The sequence below is a fragment of the Prionailurus bengalensis genome, chromosome B4, assembly GCF_016509475.1.
Source record: "Prionailurus bengalensis isolate Pbe53 chromosome B4, Fcat_Pben_1.1_paternal_pri, whole genome shotgun sequence".
Classification (NCBI taxonomy): Eukaryota; Metazoa; Chordata; class Mammalia; order Carnivora; family Felidae; genus Prionailurus; species Prionailurus bengalensis.
Window position 1 is genome coordinate 135,842,251 of NC_057358.1, and position 14,284 is coordinate 135,856,534.

At 56.4% G+C, this 14,284-nt stretch overlaps 1 protein-coding gene across 8 annotated transcripts in view; it reads right to left on the reverse strand.

The window, feature by feature from the left end:
• Positions 1 to 14,284, reverse strand: part of PACSIN2 (protein kinase C and casein kinase substrate in neurons 2) — a 134,613-nt gene that overhangs the window by 10,976 nt on the left and 109,353 nt on the right. For all 8 annotated transcript variants that reach the window (XM_043562812.1, XM_043562808.1, XM_043562810.1 and 5 more), the window contains 4 exons: positions 9,824 to 9,980; positions 7,595 to 7,830; positions 5,976 to 6,131; positions 1,469 to 1,644 (listed from right to left, as the gene is read on the reverse strand). In XM_043562812.1, coding sequence (XP_043418747.1) covers positions 1,469 to 1,644; positions 5,976 to 6,131; positions 7,595 to 7,830; positions 9,824 to 9,980 — 725 coding nt within the window. The remainder of the gene's footprint in view (positions 1 to 1,468; positions 1,645 to 5,975; positions 6,132 to 7,594; positions 7,831 to 9,823; positions 9,981 to 14,284) is intronic.

A 14,284-nucleotide genomic window follows, 5' to 3' on the forward strand; every position in this document is an offset into this window, starting at 1 on the left:
GAGCCGGGCCACAGCAGGCACGTGGTCCCCAGCCACACTAGAATCAGCTTCATAGTATGGACCAGGAGGTGCTGCCTGGGTCGGCGGGATGGCCCCCTGGCCTCCACGTGCACAGGAGACAAACAACGATCACGGTGCACGAGCCACAGCTTTGGCTTCCCACAAATTGGCTTTTTGTCGTTGTTATTTTTTATTTTTTGGCGGGGAGGGGCAGAGAGGGAGGGGGGGCACAGGGGGTCCGGAGTGGGCTCTGCACTGAGAGCACGGAGCCCCACGCGGGGCTCGAACTCACGAACCGTGGGATCGTGACCTGAGCCGAAGTCAGATGCTCAACCGAGCCACCCGGGGGACCCTTCCCACAAACTGGCTTTTAAACCAAACGGGCCGGGGCCTGGCAGCAGACTCACGGCCCGCTGGGAGCACCCTCTGCCCTAGAGCCTCAGAGGGAGCACGGCCCCGCGACACCTTCCCTTCAGACGTCCCACCTCCCAACCGTGAAAGAGTAAGTTTCTGCTGTCCTAAGCCACGGGTTTTTGGTATTCTGTCACGACAGCCCCAGGGGGCCACTCGCCATCTACTCCCCAGGGAGGCGAGCCCCCCCCCCAGCCAGCGGTGCAGCTCCTAGCAAGTCACGCTCCACAGCCGGCCTCCGTTTTCTCGCCAGTGAGATGGGAAATAGTGCCTCCCACTGTACCGACTCTCCTAAGGACTAATGAATGCCGGCAGGGTAGCCCCGCGAGGACTGTTTCTATTGTGTCACACAGGAGACAAAAAGAATGTAATTTCCTGCGAACGACGAGCCTTAACTGGTGAGTCCTTTCTGAACAGCTCTGCTATATGGATGGCTGAAGTCCACGTCCACAGTTAGCCCGGACCTCTGTCCCAAAGGAGGCATCACGGGACCAAGGACGAGGCGAGTGTGGAAGAAACACTGCGGCGTCCACGTCATGGTTCAGAGCTGAGTCTCTGAGGGCCCATGCCGTCCAAGGGCCACTGAGAAGTCAAGGGCTGAGCAGGCAGCCAGCTGCTCTGGATGGAAGGGCCTCGCGAAGGGCTTCGAGGCAAGGTGGTCCTGAGGGTGGGGCACCCCAGCCCGGGAAGCACGGGGAAATGCTCCTGGCTTGATTTCAGATACGCCGCTGTGGTCGGTCCAAGCCGCGGCACTCCCTTCCTACCTGGGCCCAGAGCGCGTTCGTGGAGCTGGCGGTGTGTGGCCCGAGGCCCCCCGGCTCAGGCCAGCCGTGAGCCATCAGCTGCCACAGGCAGGGGGAGGGGAGGGGAGTACACCACACAGGCCGACCCCGTGGCACAAGACCCTCCCCGGACAGGAAAACTCAGCGGGGAGGAGGTCTTGGGACAGACACGGCCACCCCCAGCCCTGGTCTGGAGAGCAGTTACTGAGCTGTACGCAAAAGCCACTTTCCACTGACCACATGGTGACGTGCTCCCTCTCTAAACGGGAACTCACCTGGCCACGTTCGACAAGTCTAGGTGCTTCTGGACTTCCAGCAGGACTTCCCGGAAGAAGCGCAGGCGCTTTTCCTCAAACTGCTGGCACTGCTCAAACACCTGCTCCATGTTCTCCATGTACTGGGGGGTGCCCTGGTCGAGCTCCTTCAGCGACTTCTCATACTTCTCTTTGGTCTACAAGAAAAGCCGGCACCACGGGACGAAGGTTCATCTCCGCTCACCCCGGCTCCCTCTGGCACAGAGAAAGCCAGCCGGGCTCTGCGCCACCCTGTTCCTCGCCAGCCTTTGTCCCTTTCCGCCACTTCTGGCGTCGTCGGCATCTAGACTCGTCAGGTGACAATATTCGGGCAGACGCTTTGAGGGACTTCATAGGGAGTAAGCAGGGTGAGGAGCTGGGACCCAGCGTCCAAGGATCGACTTCCTCAACGCCCCTCAGGTCCCAGCCCACGGGACTCCCGCTCCACCCCTGATCCCAAAGGGGACACCCACCCGAGTTGGGCGGGGAGAACACTGGGCAAGACGCCCTTCCCACCCCCACGTGGCCAGGCCCCCCCCCGGCTCATCGCCGAGGCCTCTACAGATTCCAAACCACAAAGAGCACAAGCTCTGGAGTCTCACAGACTCCACTTTCAAATTCAAGTTCAAGTCCAAGCCCCCCCACTTCTGAACTGCAAACCACACTCTTGGCATCTGCTGGGCCTCTCAGCTAGAACCAGCCCAGACAGGTAGATGCTGGGGGAAGGGCTGTTCACTCTGGAGCCCAGGGCGCGTGGTCTCGAGCACCAACCACTGCCACGCTGACTCCCACCCACGTCATCTACCCGTGTCCTCTTCCCCCGGGGAAGGGCTGCCAGGTCACCCACGCGCCTCGGGCCTTGCCCACGACAGCGGTGACTCAGAAGTTATGTCAGAGGCAAGATCACGGGGTTGAGTGCCGGACAGACATGGGGGCGGGTCCTGGCACCCCATTTTCTGACAGCCCCACTTTCCTCCGCAGAACATGAGGTACAGGCAAACCTTGCCTATCGTGTTCCACGGGTATTGCATTTTTTTCACAAACTGAAGGTTTGTGGCCACCCTGCGTGGACCAAGTCTATCGGTGCCACTTCCCCAGCAGCATTCGCTCACTTCAGGTCTCTCGTCACATTTGGGTGACTCTCGTAATACTTCAAACTCTTCCGCTATTATTACTATTATTATGACATTTGTCATGGCGATCTGTGACTAAGGATGACCACGTGAAACCTCAGTTGATGGTTAGAACTTTTTAGCAATAAAATATTTAATTAAGGTATGTGCGTCGTTTTTAGACGTAATGCCATTGCACACTTTGTAAATTACACTATAGTATAAATGTATCTTTTATATGCACTGAGAAACCAAGAAAGTCATTTGACTTGCTTTACTGTGACACTCCCTTCGTTGTGGCGGGTCCAGAACCAAAACCCCAGGGCCTGCACTTCTACTTCGACATTCTGGTATTTAAATGAGGTAACACAAGATGGGCACCAAGTTGCACAAAGCAGGAATTCAAAAAAGTTCTGGGCCCCTTGTCCTCCAGCCCACTACACTCCCCTACACAGCTGTTCCTTCAGAGACTGTCCTAAGAAGGGATTTTACCAGAAAGGAAGTATGATAGGACCACGGTAGTATCCTGGGGCAAATGGAGGGACAGCAGAGCTGGGGCGGTATTTCCGATAAGCCTTTCCAGCTGGGGCCGTATTTACTGTAAACCTTTCCACTATGGAGACCCTGAGACACGAGGGTGATCACGGACAGGTGGGCTGGCCACGCAGGAACTTGGCTTTTCTGGTCCTGATGACAGTGTGGGCTTCCAAGAAAGGGCTGAGCCTCCCTGAGCCGTTACAGGCCGCCTCACCTTGAGGATCAAGGCCATGCCTTGGAACCCCGGCTGTGGGTCCCCCGCAACCTCGGGGGCAGCTTCTCTGCCCCCGCTCGAGACCCCAAGTCTACTCACTGTCTACACTGCTTCCCTCCCAGACACGCTTCTGTGACTCAGGCCCTGGAAAACTCCCCTTTATGCCCCAGGGATCTCTCTTCTCAAAGACTTCCCCAACAGGCCCCATCCACTCCCTGGAACAACCCCCTGCCCCCTCCCATATCTACCGTTCCTTGTCCTGCTTCTGAGCCTCCTGGCTGGGCTTGGGTCCTCTGTGACCCCAGAGAAAGGTCACCCCTTCCAGTTTGGGCATTCCCAGCAGGAACAGAGAGCCACCGACTGCCCTGATTATTCCTCCTCCTCCTCATCGGCCGCCTGCACGTGTGAGGCCTTGTGTGGGATCACTAGCTCGGAGGCCCGAAGACCTGAAGCTCTAGTTTAAACACCCGGCGCCCAGCGGTACCATCAGGGCGACACAGAGCAACCACTTCTCTGGGATACTTCAATACAGCAGCCTCCCTGGGCACCCCGGGGCACCCAGTGGCGACCAGACACTCCCCGGGCACGTGGCCCGTGTTCACAAACAGTCCGGCCCCAGCAAAGGCCAGATAGAGAGCGCTATCACCACCACTGGGGAATCCCCAGCACAGAGCACTTAGAAAGTTCCCGGTAAACATCCATGGAGCAAAACGAGAAGCAGCCTTCGCTCTCCTGTGGACGGTGACCTTTAGCACTGAACGTGAGGAGTTCCTTTCTGATGGATACTGCGAGGTGCAGTCACTGCCTGACCGGTAAGAAATACAGAAGGGCGTGTGCAGCCAGTCAGTGTTGGTTTTTGGAAACCGCTTCAGGAAGGGGAGGTGGGGGTGGGGGTGCCCTCCTCTCTGGGCTGGCTCTCGGCCTACGAGGACCATCGTGCTTCAAGGTCACCGACCAGACCGCAGAGCCAGGAGGGAAATCTCTACAAAGCGGCCCAGTCATCCTGACAGGTGCCTTACATCTGACCTCGGACCCTGGGTCTGTTCTGCCGAAGCATCGATTTAGTGAACTCTGTTCGGAGCAGCTGGAAATAAAACAGGAAAGGTATGTGTCTTCGTCTCCCTCACACCCACACCCCGACGTGGAAACGGCGCATCTCTCCTCTGGGCACCGTCCTGGGCACCTGGCAGAAGCGGCCCTCAGCACCCCGCCGGCCTCACGTTCCCAGAGCCCAGGTGCCCTCCCTATTCAGCGCGTAGCCCCAAGGCTCCTGACCCGATCCCATAGCGGAGGCAGCAGCTGCTCTAAAACCCCACATTCCTGGCCCTGCCCCAGGCCCAGAACCAGGAGCGGGGAGTGGGGGCTTGCTCCCCAAGAGGCTCCGGTGCTCGCTCTGAGGGATGGGTTCTTCCACAGATGACATTCTGCACGACCCCGCCTCCTCGCTACGCTGACGACAGAGCAGCGAGGAGCGGAGAGAGAGGGTACGGGCTGTCCCCCGCTCACACCACCAGCTGGCACAAGACTGAGCCTCTCCCAATGCAGTGTCCTCAGTCACACACGGAGATGCCACCACCTAAGTCCCCGGCTCAGTGGTGCTCACCCAAGCCGGACACGGTGGAGGGTGTCCACGGAGCAGCTCAGGGCTCCTGCTTCCCCTCGGCCTCACGTCCTGTCCCGGCCGCAGGGCCTCTCCACTTCTCTGCGTCTCTCTCCCCAGACGCAGGCTGGCGTCTCCTCGCTCAGCCCTGCCGCAGAGCAGCCCCTGACGGCCCCGGCCCCCTGCACCCTCACCGCACAGCAGAGGCGGTGGCCCGGGGCCTCGCTCACGTCAGCTCTCACTTCCTGGGAGCTTTCAAACGACGTGAACCTGTCCAGCGTTGGCATCGCGTGCCCCGGCCTTCCGGGCAGGATCACTCCGGCCTCCGCGGGCACCCTCACGGTCACACCGCCCTCCCGTCCGCTCTCTGATCCACGGCACTGCACAGAGGGCACCCAGGATGCCACGCTGCCTGTGCGCCTGCACCTCTCCAGGGCCTTCACCGCTGGGCCCTGCTCCCTCGACCCCGCCTATGGCCACAGTGCCCTGGGCCTTCCAGGCACTCCCGTCCTGCCATGGGACTCCTGCCCCTCACCACCAGAGCAATCCCTGTAAGCTGTGGTCCTCCTCCACACCTGTGCCCTCCCCAGGTTCTGGAACCTTCTTTCAGTGGCTGTTAGCAGTGTCAGAAGTTCCTCACCACCTGCCTTGCAAGACCACTGGCAATTTGGACATCATAACCCCCTGTGCCAGCTCAGACGTCAGCTCCCTGCCACTGACGTTCACGCCTCCACGTCCCGCACAAGCTGTTCCCGCCTGGCTGGCAGCAGCCCCACCACCCTTCCCCGAGCGGAGGAATGGCCCGTTCCCCTGCCTGTCCAGCACTCGCTTCCACCCCAGTCCTGAGCGGGGCACGGGGGGCCGCGGGAAGGGGCTCACTGCGGAACTCTCTCGAGGGCAGCACTGGGTTCCGCTGCCGTGGCACCTCCCCCCGCATCCGCTCCAGCGGCGACAAAAGGCCGTGGGCCAGACGGGTGGCCAGCTGAGGCACGCGCGTTCAGCGTGGAAGAGCTGTGCCCGGTTTACCTTAAGAACATCTTGCTTGCATTTTTCTACTTTGTCTTGCAACTTCTTAAGCTGCTCGGGGTTGAGGGATGGGTCTGCTTTGCTGTTGGTTTCTCGTGACGTGGCCAACTTCTCCTCTTTGCACGCCGCGTGGTAGGCCTTCTTTGCTGCCTCCACCTGCGGGGGGAGGGAGCTCCTGAGTGCCACGTCGGGAGCACAGAGTCCCGACTCGAGGCTCCACAGACTCGGCTCGTGCCACCCAGATGAGAGGGAGGAGCAGGTGCAGAGCTCTGCGCGCCGCACGATCGCGACAGGGCATCCAGCAGACGCTGGCGCGGTGCCTGCCTGGGGCCGGGTGCCCTCCTGGGCACCGGGGGTGCGGCACCCAAGGCACCGGGCTGTCACGGAGCTCTCCGTCCAGCCAGAGAGGCGACTACAAGAGACGGCTGAAGAACAGAGTCAGAGGGTAATGAGTGCCAAGGAGGAGAGAAGAGCGGGGAGGGGACGCCGTGCTGAGCTGCATCCGGAGGCTGGGGAGAGCCGGCCGAGAGACGCCACGGAGCAGGAATGGGAAGGAGGTGTGGCTGTCTGCGGGAAGAGCATGCCAGGTGGCTGGAACAGCGAATACAAAGCTCCAGGGCTAACGTGAGGGGCTGGTGTTGGGAGTCACAGGACACGTGTTCCATGGCTCTCTCACATATATACACGCACACACACAGGCGCATATACGCGCACATGTCTGTATAGTTTTTTTTTTAAGTTTTTTTAAAGTTTTCATATTTTAAAAAAGTTTTTAAATGTTTATTTTTGAGAGAGAGACAGAGTGCAACTGGGGAATGGGCAGAGAGAGGGGGAGACACAGAATCCGAAGCGGGCTCCAGGCTCCGAGCTGTCAGCACAGAGCCCGATGCGGGGCTCGAACTCACGAACTGCGAGATCATGACCTGAGCTGAAGTTGGGCGCTCAACCGACTGAGCCACCCAGGCGCCCCTGGAGGTGTGTATCTTTACTTCACAGACGTTTCCCTGCTTAAGCCAAAGTCACAGAGTTTATTCTAGAGAGGAAAGAGTTTTGTAACCGTGGCCTCATGAGGGGGATAATCGTTACAAATGAGGCCGCGGACAAGAAGAAAGGAGAGTGGCGAAGGCCGAGACAACAGAGAAGAGGAGAGCCTGTCGTTACAACCCGAAGACAGAGGTCTGTTCTGGGCGGTTCTGGGGAGGAGGAAGGCAGTTTGGCTCCCGAGAAAAGCTGGGGGACGGGCAAGGAAGGAAGCAGCACGGCCACCCAAGGAATGGGGCTGGCGAGCTGCGGGTGGTGAGGGCAGGGGTGCGTGTCTGAGAGCCTCCCGCGAGCCAAGGCTGGGCGAGGCTCAGCGGCTTCGGTTGCTACGTTTGGAAAAACCAGTATCAGTATCATCTGCAAATTTCAGAGAAAAACACATACAAAAGAAACGTTTCAAATCAATCCTTTCTACTAGCCCAAAGGGACTCCGGTGTCTTGAACTGGAGTCAATTTTAGCCACCACGGGCCTCCGAGGGGTGGCCCGTCTCTACCGCTGCCCAAAGCAGTCAGAGGGGGAGCAGCCAGGAAGCAGGGGCGCCGGGCCGGGCAGGGAGCTGCCTGCAGGAGGCATGCACCTCTTTTAGCTTCTTGGCCCAGGGCTTCTGCGCCTTCCGAAAGCCGTCCTCCGCCTCTTTGGTCTCCTTGAAGCCTCCCATCATCTGCTTGTGAAAGGCTTCCTTCTGCCAGTTCTTGATCTTCTCGAAGTCCTCGTTCATCAGTGAGGCCTTCACCTCCAGGTGCAGCTCGCTCACTCTCTCCGCCTCGGCCATGACCGCCGTCCAGGCCTTCTCCACCGTCCCGTACTGGGGCCCTGGCACAGGAGAGAAGCTGCTGGTTACTCGGCCGCGGCTCCCAGAGGGGCCCTGCTCTGTTAACCTGTCTCTGCTGTGAGGACCGGATTCTAGGCCCAGCAGCCTGGCTGCTGGGCCGAGAGGTTTCCTTTGGGTTCTTTCAGATCTTTTTCTCTCAGTGGCTGTTCCTTTTTCAGCCTGGGATGAAGAAAGAATAAGGAAGCGAAGCTGGATGGACTCAGCCATTCTTTTGTTAGGGAAATCAGGGGATTACCCACATTTCCTTTTTTTTGGAGTCACTAAGCTCTTTAAAAACTCGAATTTCTGCATCTTGGAAGTTTTTCTTTTTCCTAATTAATATTTTTTAAATGTTTATTCATTTATTAGGGTAGGGGGGTGGGGAGAGACAAAGAGAAAGAGAGAGAACATCCCAAGCAGGCTCAGCACTGTCAGCATAGAGGCTGACATGGGGCTCGAATTCAGGAACCAGGAGATGGTGACCTGAGCTGAAATCAGGAGTCAGACACTTAGCCAACTGAGCCACCCAGGCGCCCTAGCATCTTGAAAGTTTTAATGTGCTTAGGGCTGGCTGGAGAAGGAGGTGCCTCTGAAGTGAGCTGACCTCTCCCCCTTCTTGAGGCCTCTCCCTTCCCCGTGGGGGACTCTCCAGCACCTCTCTCATTCACTCCCAGGAGGAGCCTGGCTCAGAGCAGGAACTTGAGAGCTGCTCGTCAAACAGAGGACTGTCTCCTCAGCAGAATGGAAGCCCTGTCTTGGGGAGAGGAAGGAGAGTTGGAGGCAGGAAGCGCTCTGGCCAGATGGAAATCTCTAGGCAGTGGTCCCCTCGCACGCTGCACTCAGGAAGGAAGCTCGTAATCGGCCTGTCACTCTGTTGAGGGTGTGGGGTGCTGGCCTCAGGTGAGGGAGGGAGAAGCTGTGACAGAATCTGAGGGGGACAAGTGCTGTTTGAGCTGTGTACTGACACAGAGAGGCACCGGAGGGGTGGGTAGCCGTGGGGGGTGTGAACCCTTCTGAACCTCGACTCCCTGTGTCTACAGCACAAGCTGCTCCCTGTCCCGCCTCGGTCTGCCACGCGGTGGTGGGATCCACGCGGTGAGGGGGGCAACGGTGCTCTGTGAGCCTCAAGTTTTGCATCAACACAAGGGACGGTGCTGGCAGCTGGACCCCAAGAGGTGGAAATAAAGTAACAAGTTACGGCTCCTCGTCACCCGTGCGTGACCACCTCACTCCCTGGCACCTGCTTGTACCAAGGCACTGTGCTAACCACCCCCACCTGACTGACGACCAGTTTCAGCAACAGGGGAGACACGGGCAGCTGGTCTAGACCGGCCCGAAGCTGCCTGGGCTCCCCCCCTCCCCCCGCCGGACCCCGAGGCCAGCGGCCTGACTTCCCCATCCTCTGAGGTGGGCTGCCACGGGAAAGGGCCTGCCCCACGGCACACCCTGAGAAAGCCCCACCAACCAGCTTCTGTCGCAGGAAACCCTGGAAGCCATCAAGCCCCCCTCTACTGCTGGGAGGTGCGTCCTGAGCACAATCCATATCTCCGGCAGCAGTCGGTTACCAAACTCCAGAATCTTCTGAGCGTTTTGCTAGGGAGGGAGCTGGGGCAGAACGCACACCATACGACACCTCTAGTTATTCCTGTTAAAATTCCAAATTAGAAAGCCTGGTGATGTCACCATCTAGTCCTTCCTGATCTGCCACACAGCCAAGCTTACGAAGAAACAACCCTCTGTGTCGGACCCGCCGTGCAAAGCAGCCAGCTCTCTGCCATGAGAGCGCTGACTCGAGTCTGGGTCCCGAAGGCGCCGTTCCGGGTTAGGCCGGCAAGCGTAGCATGTCCTACGGATGACCGGGGCTCCGCAGAGGGGGGCTCGGGTGCTGTCTGCAGAGAGGAGCCCCGTGCCGCAAAGAAAGGGGAAGAGAGCTCACCCCGCCCGCGCTGCTGGGTGACGGCGCCCCGCTGCCCCCCGGGGCGGCGGCCTCCCTACCCTTCTCCACGAGCTGCCTCCAGCGCCGCGCCCACTCGGTGAGCTGCTGCGCGTACGCCTTCTCGATGCGCGCCCGTTCGTGCAGGCAGTTCATGAGGTCGCTGCACAGGCGGTGGCCATCGTCGATCCGCTTCACCGTCCGCTTGTAGTTCCCAACCTAGGAGACAGAACCACACGGTGAGGCCGGGGCCCCCTCCTGGGACTGGGGCAGGCCTGACTCCCGCGACTGCACGCGTGGCCTCCGTGCCAGCCGGGCTCTTCCACTCTTCCACTCAAAAAGCACCCTGCGTTGTTAGCTGACAAGCTCCCCATTTTTATTACTGGCAGGAACATTGAAAAAAAAAATTCAGAGCTCAAAAACCACGTGGCCAGCGTCCACGCTCTGACACCACGGGCCAGGGAGGGGGACAGACCAGCATAGGCAGGGCTGTGGTGGAGGGAATGGCGAGCTGAAGGTGCCCAGAAGGGCATCTCGTGTAGACCAAGGGGTCAGGGACAGCTCCTGGAGCAAGTGCTGTCTGACTAGAACGATAATAATAATTATTATTATTATTATTATTATTATTATTATTTAGTGGCTCAGATCTAAATTATTCTATAATTAATATTACAGAACTGGCTAAAGACCTTTGGAAAATCACTGGTATAAACAGGTTTCAGGCACCTCCCACTTTAACATCATCCCATGCTGGATTATTATCACTTCCCGATTAGAGCCCTCAACACTCTCCCACCTTCTGAGCACCTACTATGTGCCAGGCAACACAGCAGGTGTTTTGCACCTGCAAATACTGCCCTGCCATGGCAAGTAGGAAGAAGATGAGAAAAACAGGGCTTAGGGGATGACCTAGGTCACTAAGATCGGGGGCAGCAGCTGAAGGCAGCATCTCAAACGGCTCCGGGTGGGACCGTCTCCATGGCAAAGCTCAGGCTCCTCTCTGCTTTGACCAGTGTTAAGGTGAGTTTGGACTACATTCTCTCACATATGAAAAGAGAGACTAGCTCGTTTAAATTATCAAATATAGGGGCGGCTGGATGGCTCAGTCGGTTAAGCATCTGACTTCGGCTCAGGTCATGATCTTGCAGTTCATGAGTTCGAGCCCCGCATCTGTCTCTGTGCTGACAGCTCAGGGCCTGGAGCCTGCTTCGGATTCTGTCTCTGTCTCTCTCTCTCTGCCCCTCCCCTACTCTCTCTCTCTCAAAAATAAACATTAAAAATTTTTTAAATAAACTATCAAATATAACAGAATTAAGAAATATTAGTGGCTGCACTGGAGTGAGGATCAAAGCGTTCACCAGACCTCACCTAGAAGGGCAGCGCGGACACTGGGGCGCTGGAGGAAATGTGGCAGAAAACGATCATGCCATTCCAACCCTTCCTTCCCACTCGCTTCCAAAATCTTCAACTTTTACCACCTTTACCATTTCTGAAGGTCTCTCTGCTGGCTGATCCCTCTCCTATTTCACCCCTGTTTAGACTCAGTCTGGAAGCTCCTGCAGAACAGAGGACTAGGTCCCACTCCCACACAAAAGGGGACAGTCCTCGCTCTCCCGGGCAGGCTGCAGAGACCGACAACGGCACAGCCTGTTGAACTCGGGTTTACGAAGAGTTCACACTAGAGTTTCTCCTGCCCTGAGCTGAACTAACCGAGGGGAGGGGGGCAGTGGTGAAGTCCTTGAAGAGGGACAGAACACGGGGGCCCCCGGAAGGCCATGGGCAACAGGGGAGGAGCTCTGGCCCCTCAGGAAGGGCTGTCACTGAGGCCAGAGAGGACCCCGCTCCCATGGGGACCAGCAAGGAGCCCCGGAGGCCAGGCGGCCCGGGCAGCCTTCTCCACCAGACGCCGAAGTGCACGCACGGCTCCGGGAGCCCACGGCCAGGCGGTTGCTCCTGACCAAGACAGGCAGCTTTCAACTGTATCCTCAGCAGGCCCTGTCATTAGCGAGGCAAAAAGCAAACGTTTCACAACCAGCTGGAAGTGACACCAAGTGCTCACTTCCCTTTAAAATAGGGTCCCGCTGTCATCTTGAAATCTACAGCAGGATGGAAAAATAAATAAATAAATAAATAAATAAATAAATAAATAAATAGCCAACCAAACACAACTCTGTGTCGCTGAGCTGGCGGCCACAAGGGCTAAGATCATCGCAGCTCGATTCAGGCTCGACGGGCGACGTGAGACCGTGACGTGGAGCTGGCTTTCACCTGTCACCAACAATATCCAAACTGGTAATCAAGATCACAGCGTGTTGGCTCTCCAGAAACCTACCCACCTCTCTGCTTTTCAAAAGCCTCGTAAAAAAAGTTTAGGGAACAGAAGAGGGTATCTGTTAAGAAGGCACACGCTGGTCCGAGCCAGGTCCTGAGCAGTACCCCAGGCGCTGTTCATACTTCAGGACAACTCTTGAAATCTGAAATCGCATTCCCAGCTACAGCAAGGAATGCAGGCAGGACGTTTCCAGAATCATGTGTTTTGGGTTTAAATGTTGGCCGCTGTGACCACTGCTGAGGCCAAGGGGAGAAGGGAGTGGTCATGACAACAGGCACTGAGATGCTCTAGGAACGTCTGCCCTACTGGGCTTTCCTCCATTAAAAGGCTACATATGGGCTCGAGACGCCTATCCCTTTAGTCTACACCCAGGGACGTTCACCAGGAAGTACTATTAACATCTGCACAAACTGCCCAGTGACAGAGCGATGTGGCCTTCCCGCTCCCCTGAGCAAGGTCTTGGAGGTCAGGGTGCTGACAGCTGTTTCTCTAGACTGAAATATAATCTACGTACAATAAAATTCACCCTTCACAGGAATACAGTTAGACGAGTTCAGATGCATGTAAGCCGTGTGTACCAACACCGTATCAAGGTACAGAAACTTCCATTTCCCTGCCTTGTCCCCCGTGCCCTCCTGCAGTCAGCCTCTGCCCCACACAGCCCCGGCAGCCACTGATCTGATTGGCGTCCCTTGTGGGGGCAAAGGTCAGGCCGCCCCAAGCCAGGCCACTGTGGCATGAAGATTATTTTGAGTTAAAAAGCAATCAAACCCCAACAGATTCAGGAAAAGCTCTTTACCTCCCCCACCCCCGACCCCCCACTGCCTAAAAAGGATCTGGATTGAGGACCTGCTCCAGGAAGAAAGCTATTGTATGCCACAGATAACGTTATTCTGTGAGCTAGGCGTGGTGGACAGAGAAGGGCCCAGGAAGGCCTGTCTGATCAAAGTTCTCTCTGTCCCATTGTTTCCTGGCGGCTCGGCAAACATTTGTCCACCAAACACTGACTCTTTTTCATTTACCTGTGAATTACATTGCTTCCCTTTGAAGCCCCAGACCCCTACCCCTTCTCCTTCGTTCAGGATGACAGACACACCTCGCTTTGCCTGTCTTCGGAATATGCCACGTCTGTGCGGATTCCCCAAGTGTACAAATTAAATTTTTTCTTCTTCTGTTAATCTGCCTCATGTCAATTTGATTCTTAGTCCAGCCAGAAGGACCTTGAAGGGCACAGGAAATTCTTCCTCCCCAACACCCTTTACCAAGACGTCCGGGATAAATGGAACCACCCAGCATGTGGCCTGGCCTTTGAGCCGGTTCCATGTTATTGTCTCGGTCAGTAGTTTATTCCTTTTTCCTGCCAAGAGCTGTTCTATCGTGTGGAGACACTGCCATGTACTTGCTTGCCCTTTCGTCCTGTTGAAGGACACTGGGGTTGTTTTCAGTTTGGGGCAATTACAAATAAAGAAGCTATAAAGATTCCTGGGCAGGTCGAACACTTCAGAGTGGGAATGTTATACAATAAGCACACATCCAACTTTGTAAGAAATTGCCAAACCGTGACCCCAAGTGGCTGCACATTTCGCCTCCCAGCTGCAGGGTAGGAGGGTTGCGACTGCTCTGTGCTCTCCTTGGCACTTGGCGCCGTGTCGGGTTTATTTTTGTAATATTTTACCATTTTGTTTAGTACGTGGCAGTTGTCTCACTGTGATTTTAATTTGCACTTTCCTAACGTCTAGTGATGCTGACAGCCTTTTCTCGCTCCTGTCTGCCACCCATATGTCTTCTTTGACAGAGTGTGCTCTCTTTGTTTTAATACATTAAAAAAATTGAGGTATAATGCCGACTGGTTTTTGAAGTGCAAGAAAAGTTAATTTGCAAATACGTGACACGGCGATCGTATGATAAAGTGAGGACATACATGGTTAGCTATTTTTGCTTTACCAGTTTTGTAGTTTAAAAGTTTCTCTCTTGCTTTTTTTTTTCTTTTTTTGTTTTTTTTTAATGTTTTTATTCATTTTTGAGAGACAGAGAGAGAGCACAAGCAGGGGAGGGGCAGAGAGAGGGAGACACAGAATCTGAAGCAGGCTCCAGGCTCCCAGCTGTCAGCACAGAGCCCGATATGGGGCTCGAACTCACGAACCGTGAGATCGTGACTTGAGCTGAAGTTGGTCGCTTCACTGACTGAGCC